Below are 8,002 nucleotides of genomic sequence, written 5' to 3' on the forward strand. Positions count from 1 at the left end.
GCTTTGTCTCTGACTATATAAAAATATTATTCTTACTTTAGTTGTTTTAGTTTTTGAGCTTAGATTCAGTTTTGTCACTGAAGCAATAAGTTAAGTCACTCCTTACTAAAAGTATTCATAGCTCAACAGTATATTATTTAAGTTACATGGTTTTATTAACTCTTTAGTGCTTAAACCGGCCATATCTGGCCAAAATATTCTACCTGTTTTATGTTTAAACTAGTCAGATATGGTCATTCATAGCTGCCTAATTGTGTCATTTTAAAAATAAACAATCACATAATTGAAATCTCAAAGCCATGAAATGATGCAAGATTAATTTTACATGGTGTGAATACATAAGCTTTACATTTGACAGAATAATATGAATGCTAAAGGGTTAAATATCATCTCCTAAATTTTGATTGTATTCAATACTGATTGAAATCTGTGGACATCCTCTTCATTAGGGAATATGGATACAAATGAGTTAATGTGGGAGTTAGACATAAACAGATGGTTGTAGATTGTCTTGTAATGGGCCCTCAATTGTTGTCTTCATATATGGTGTGTTTTGGGAATGTTGGTGCCAATTCCTCTCCAAGTCTGAATGAATACAGTGGATGATTACTTAGAGAGAGAGAGAGAGAGAGAGAGAGAGTGTGTGTGTGTGTGGAATTGACCCTCTGTACAGGACTTGTACTTTATTGACCTTGAGAGAATGAAAGGTAAAGCTGACCTCAATGGTATTTGAACTGAGAACACAGGACTGGCATGAATACTGCAAGGCAAATCAATTTGTTAGTTTGTTGTTTAGCTGCAAGCTCAGCGCTTGAACTTTTATTTGATAAGTCTTAGATCTATAACCATCACATTTTATAGACAGTGTATCTAGGAATATGGTTTATTATTTTTTTTTAAGTGGTTGTGTATGATTTGAGGGAAATTTTACTATTTCTGTAGCAGAATTATATAAAAGCTCTCTTACTAGTTTTCAAATATTTTCCTTGGTATATAGTTTCATATATTGTATGATTTTTTTTTCTCTGTATTTCTGTCATGTTTGTTTGCCATAAACTCACCGTTTATTAGTTTAGGACTTTCTTAAACTTTTCATTGTTGTTAATGCTGACCATTGTTTCTTTACTGAGTATTTTGAAGATTCTGGTTTATCATATTTGTCCTCTGTCAGCATGACCAGCATAGAATTGGTTAGATCTTGTTTATTGCTATTGGACCAGGCCTCTCTTTACAATTTATAAACTATAGTTTCTGTTGAAAGCCTTCACATACCTCTTTGCCCTCTTTCTTGTTTAGGTTTTCCCTTGTAGATATTCATTCAGGATAGGCACTAGTTGCATCAGTCTCTCTATTTTAGCTTTTAAAAAAACAAACAAACCCTCTCATAATCCTAAGGTAGAATCTGTTAGGCAAACTGAGGTAAGTACAGTTACCTGCCTTACAAGACTTTGTTGTTGGATTCCGGTCCCTTGCTTTAAGATCAGTAATTAGTATTATCATTATCACTGGATCATCGTGCCCTCCTATGTAAACATGTGCCTAGTGGCAAGCATGAGATTTTGAAAACCATGACCCATGGGTTCTTACTCATTCGACTTTTCCATTTCATCTCGGGCTCTGCAAAAAGTCATATGCTAGTCTTCCCTTCCGTATTTGGGTTTTCTATGGTGTAATTTTGAAGTGACTAGGTCACCTATTACATTACATCAGCTCTGTCTGAAATTATAAATTTTGTTTGTTTTTCAAATGTCAAGTTGGACAGCTGTGAGGTACATGTAGTTGCTGGTTGACTTTAAAAACCTGTATTAAATTTAATCTTTATTAAAATAGCTTATAATTGAATCTTCTACTGTGGTAAGGTACCCAGTCATATGTGATACTTGTTACAAATATTTTGAACTCCACTTGCAGTAGATATAGTATCAACTGGCTTTTGCATCAGCACTTAAAATGCTAAAATTGTTTCTCATGTTATTAAAACTTCCTGATGTATGAACTGACCTTTGTATACATTTCCAAGTACAACATCAGCAATGGGGTGACACATTGCTGCTACTGAAGGCAGCAATATCTCACTTCATTGGATGAAGTTGGAGTATCACCATAATAATTTTAGACAGCAAAAGAAAAAAAAAAACCTTTGGTATTTTTCATCTCTGCCAAATGATTTTTGATGATGGGTTTTTCATTGTAATTGTAGTGCAAATGGTTGAGAATTCCAGACATTTGTTCTTTTAATGTTCCTCAACATGATACTATATGTAATAAAGCTGACTGTTTGTGTGAGTGTGTGAGAGCTTTGATTTTATGCTCACTTTTTCATACTGGTCAGGTTAGGCCAAAACTTCTTGGAGTAGTAATCTGTGGTTGATATCTTTGCTGGTGCCGACCCTTGTTTTCATCTAAGGTACTTTATTCTACTGATCTCTACACATTGAACAGGATGTTGTGTTTGGGAAGAGATGAAGAAATGTCACTGCTGCCCAAACAGCATACAGAAAAAACACACATGCGCACACACACACACACACACACACACACACACACTCTGTCTCACTCACTTACTCACACTTTGTCTATCAAATTTCACTCCCAGGGCATTGGTCTATCTGAGGCTATAAAAGAAAATATTAGCCTAAGCTGCCACATGGTAGGGTTGAACCTGAAACCTGTTATATGATCTGAAGTGGTAGAACTCCCTATAAATTGTATAGTTCTCTATAAATATTATTAAGTATTTTACAGGCACTTGTTCTGTTAACCTAACTCTTAGGCAGACTTCCTATAACAAAGGTATCCCAAAGAGTTAAAAAGGTAGTCCACCAGATGGACTTCTATAGTTTTCATTTACTCAATTTAACTCAGAAGCACTGATGAACCTTAGACTTTGGTGGAAGATATTTGCTAAAGATGTTGCAAGATGTGGTCAGGATGCTTTTTATACTTTGGTCTACTGAATCAGAGCTGACCTATGGTTTAACAAGATACTGGGGCTAACTGTTATGCATAGGGAAATTAGTGATGGCAAATAGTACTATATGAACTATTTTACTTTATTGTCTTTTATATACCTTCTGTTAACTTTATTCTTGAATGAGGAGTCTGTTTGAAATGGTGGATATTCCCCTCTCCATGTACTCTTTCTGTGGCTTTTTCCAAATGATATGTTTTGCTGGCACAGACCTTCACCAATCTCCTTGGGTTCTGTTTTCTACATACATACATACATACATATATACATACATGTGTATGTGTGCATGTGCCCACACACAACTTCAGCTTTGGTTTTTTTTACCTTTCATTTAACTTCAATTTTGTTTTTTCTATAATTTAACTTGGAAATTTCAATCCTTAAAAGAAAAAAAAATGCTTGGGGAAGTCTAATATTTTAGACTTTTTCACTCATTCCTGTTGTTGGATAAAGGTGGTTCGGAAATAAATTTAACTCCAGGTTACCCTGTATTGAGCTCTGGCTCTCATATCTTTCATTTACCAAAAGCATACATAGTATTATATTGTGTTCTACAAGCCAATGAAGGAGTCTTTTGTATGACCACATAACCTGCTTACAAATAGACAAAAAATCTCCCTCAAACCACACTATCTCTTGAAAAAAAGGGGGGAAAAAATCATTTTGATTAGAAAGTCTTGTAGCATGGTAAATAAGGTTTCATCATCATTTAGTGTCCGTTGTCCATGCTGGCATGGGTTGGACAGTTTGACTGGGTTTGGTAAATGGGAAGGCTGCACCAGACTCCAACTCTGGTTTGACATGGTTTTCTACAGCTGGATGCCCTTCCAAATGCCAACCACTCCGTGAGTGTAATGGGTGCTTTTATGTACCTCTGGTGTGGGTGCCATTTGTCCGACACCAGTATCTGCCATGACTGCAATTTTGTTTGGCTTAATGGGTCTTCTTTGCATGCACAGCAATGCCAAAGGTCTCGGTCATTGCCTCTGTGAGGCCCAGCACCTGAAACGAATTCAGCCACTTTGCCTCAGGTAGGCCCAGTGCTCGAAAGGAACTCAACCAATTTACCTCCAGGAGGCCCAACACTTGAAAGTTGCTATTTACATACCGCCAGCATTGGCCATGACTGCAATTTCACTTGGCTTGATGGGTCTTCTCAAGCACAGCATATCGCCAAAGGTTTCGGTCACTAGTCAATGCCTCACAGAGGCACACACACACACACACACACACACACACACACACACACACACACACACATATATCTGTATTTGTAAAAGATAGTGCTAGATAGTAAACAGGTTTGGCACTGGTTTGCTGTTTTGCTGCTTGTAGAAATGCATGATGTGTGAATGAAAATTGTGTGCCTAAAACAGTCTCCTATTTCTCCAGATTGAATGAAATACCTGTAATATACTAGGAAGATCTAATTTGGCAACATGCTCTTTTCACATGACAATAAAGGGTGTGATGGAGTATCTATCTCCTTATTGCAAGTTAGTTCTTCATAATATAATTTCTGAAAAGTTATTGGGTAAAATGTTCATAAATGTATTGTACAGTAATATTACATTTATTGTAAACATAAACTGGAATAGTTCCCAAGAAAAATACCAAATTCAAGGTGTACCTCTTTGGAATATTTTGAAAAGGATTTGTCAAAAATGTGTCATGAAAGTAAAAGGGTGGTGTGTGGCCATTTATCATATCAAGCAGGACTTACATACTGGTTTGGGTGTAAGTCGGAATGTACTGCATGGTAGTACAAGATGTGTTTTAGGTGGTAATATCTGCATATTCCACCTGTGACTTCATCTTTGCAGGAGTTCCAAGCACTACATTATCTAATATGTCCATTCTTTATTCAAGGCAATTTGAAGGTTACTTGGTTGTTATTTCTAGAGACCATGTAGAAAAGGTTCCTTGACGACACACACACACACACACACACTAACGCGAGTTTAGAGGGATATGTTATCCAAGTAGACACTGTGGTAGCTCTCAGTTATGTTCCAGGTTATGGCTAACTGCATTGATTAGTATTTAACACCTATGACTTACTAGGAATTGTAACTCGTGCTGTAAATTTCTGTGCTCACTTCACTGGATGGTAATATTATCAGGAGTGTATATTTCCCATAATTGTAGCAGAGAATATGGAGACTGATACATCCTCAAAATTTATTTCCTTTTATTTTACAATGTCATGCAGCATATTTTTATGGTTATGACAAAAGAAAATAAAGTTTTGGGCATGTACCAGCCTCCATATTCTCTATTGTTATAATTATTGCGCACACACACACACACACACATACAGAGTCTGGTATTGAATATAATCGTCTTTTAGAAGTTGGTTATTGTTGTCTTAGTACATATTTTGCTAAGAGTTTAACCTTTGCCATGTTTTTCTGTTTTTTTAAAAAATTTTTGGCTAAATTGTATTTGGGTTTGTAAATAGTATTTTCTTTACAATCCTCTCGAATCAAATTTGAAATAATTTTGGGAAAAAGAGTATCTTTAGTAAATCCCCATTGTATAATAAAATATAGGAATGAATAGTTTTTTTAAAAAAGATTTATTTATATATAAAGGGTATGCTTATACTGTACTAATTTTCAAATTTTCTCTTTCTCAGGCTGGTTTGTGCCCACCTTTTCCTACTCAGTGTTGCGTCTAGCCTCCCAGGCAAAGCCGACCACTTTTGAAACCAGTTCTTCACACGGTTCTAATTACCCCTTCTCCCTTCATTGTCACAAGCCAGGCCAGTTTTACCCTTCCCTCTCACCACTGTAAACCAGACCATTCCTGGAAGGCCTGATGGCCAGATTCCCCTTGTTGTTTGTAACTGCATTATCTGCGGCTCTCTTTCTACCACCGTGTTCAAATCTTGTTTTTTTTTTTTTAACTCCAGGTTAGCCTCGACACAGCAGACCTATGACAAAAGGTGTTCCAGCTGCAATTATTCCATGTTTTGGTATATTAGGGGCTACATAATACATTGTATACATTATTTTTTTAAGACAAGAGCATGATATCAGAGATTTCACTGCTATTTCTAGCAAGTTGATTGATAAGTGTAGTATGGTGTTAGCAATAAAATAGGAGTTAATAGTTAAAGCTAGGATCCTGTCTTGTATGGATTAAGGCCAAGTCTTAGCCTCATATGTTCTGAGTTGAAATCCTGCTGAGGTAACCTTTGCCTTTCATCTTTTTTTGGTTCAGTAAAATGAAGTACCAGTCAAGTACTGAGGGTTCAATGTAATTGACTTGTCCCTCCCATCCTGAAAAATTGCTGACCTTGTGGCATAATTAGAATTATTGTAAAACACCTAACTTTACTGCTCTTCCTCTCCCTATTTAACTCCTAAAAAAGATGACAGTCCTACACATAAAACTGTCCTGTGTCATCCAATATGGACACACTATAGGGCTTCAGTTCTAGCTGGGTTTTGAACTAGAGGAATTCTGACAGTATGTTTTGATACTTCTGAAGCTCTCATTAAAACTGTTTCAATTTTTATAAAAAAAACCCCAAAACTCCCCCATCTTCTTAATGCATGGTTAAATCACCATCGTATATTGTTGCTTCTTTGTCTTCCATCTCTCTTTTGGTGGTTTTTGCTCTACTAATGGCACCCAAATTGTTGCTTTTCAGACGTCGGAAGAGCCGAAGTTCTAGCCGCAGTCGGAGTACAAGTCCTGTAAAGCACCGAAGGTAGGTGAATTTTGTCCTTTTCTTGGCTGGCTTTTTGTTGTCCGATTTTTGAGTGTGTGTGTGTCACCAGCAAGGTAACCAGATTCCCCCCATCTTTTTTTTTTTTTTGTCTTGTTTCATCAACCATGTACACTCTCCGTTTCTCTCTATTTCTACTTCTTTCTGAGAGAGGAGAGGAGATTGAGAGAAAAATCATGATGTGTGTGTGTGTGTACATGTGTTGATGTATTGTGTTTGTTTTCAAAATATTTGTATATTACTTAAATTGATGAGAGGACAAAAATGAAGAAAAGAAAAAAAAAGATTTCACTAATTGGTGAATGTTAAGACATTTTGTCTTGTTTGTTTCATTCTGTCCTTTCAGGTGTAATTCTAACATTTATTATTTTTTTGATACAATATGAATATCATATCGATGCTGTACTAGTATCTACATTGAATTGCTCTGTTTGGTGTATGCATGTATAAAACCATCACACCAAGTAATTCGAGCATTAAAAAATTTTTTTTATCCACATTTATTATATGAAAGCTGTACCAGTGTCTGTATTGGATTGGTATGTGTGTGTATATGTGCATATTTATTATACATATTACCAACACACCTAGTAATTGATATATATTTGTTTCATATATATATTTCTTCTGTGCATTATATTTCCTGTTTTCTTGTACTCTTGTAACGAAAGATTATCTAAATTTCTGTTTGAAGTGCTTGTTACTTTGCCAAGACCTGTTAACAGTTGTAATGATAGTGAGTAGGGAGTGTCTTGACATATGAAAATATGCATTCTCACAGCCAATAAGGTAGATGGGCGTGCATTTGTAATATATATATATGTGTGTGTGTGTGTGTGTGTTTATATATATGTTGCTATCCACCTCCTTGCTAGTATCTTGAACTTAGAGAATAACCTTCAAAGAAACTGGAAGACTTTGTGCTTTTCTTTATATGCTAGCTGGCTTCTTGTAAAATACTTTGTCGTTTGGTTATTTAAATACTTTTGTTTGTGTGTGTGTGTGTCTCTCTCTCTTTCTCTCTCTCTCTTACTCTCTCTCTCTTTCTCTCTCTCTCGGCTTGTGTGGGTATTTGTAGTTTATTGGTGCAGGCGTGGCTGTGTGATGAAGAAGCTTGCCTCTCAACCATGTAATTTCAGGTTCAGTTGCTTTGCATGATACTTTGGACAAGTGTCTTCTACCAATAGCCTTGAGCTGACCAGAGAGACTTGAAATGGATTTGGTAGACAAACACTGAAAGAAGCTGTATGTGTGTGTGTATTGTGTATGTATATACAGTGTGTGTGTGTGTATAT

At 36.1% G+C, this 8,002-nt stretch overlaps 1 protein-coding gene across 6 annotated transcripts in view; it reads left to right on the top strand.

Annotated features, from left to right (window-relative positions):
* The window catches only part of LOC106879945 (uncharacterized), a 93,318-nt gene that overhangs the window by 59,783 nt on the left and 25,533 nt on the right, over positions 1–8,002 (top strand). For all 6 annotated transcript variants that reach the window (XR_008267053.1, XR_008267054.1, XM_052978143.1 and 3 more), the window contains exon 4: positions 6,630–6,689. Coding sequence is in view for 4 of the 6 variants with exons in the window: in XM_052978143.1 (XP_052834103.1) it covers positions 6,630–6,689 (60 nt within the window). In the remaining 2 variants the exon portion in view is untranslated. The remainder of the gene's footprint in view (positions 1–6,629; positions 6,690–8,002) is intronic.

This window comes from Octopus bimaculoides, chromosome 30, assembly GCF_001194135.2.
Source record: "Octopus bimaculoides isolate UCB-OBI-ISO-001 chromosome 30, ASM119413v2, whole genome shotgun sequence".
Lineage (NCBI taxonomy): Eukaryota > Metazoa > Mollusca > Cephalopoda > Octopoda > Octopodidae > Octopus > Octopus bimaculoides.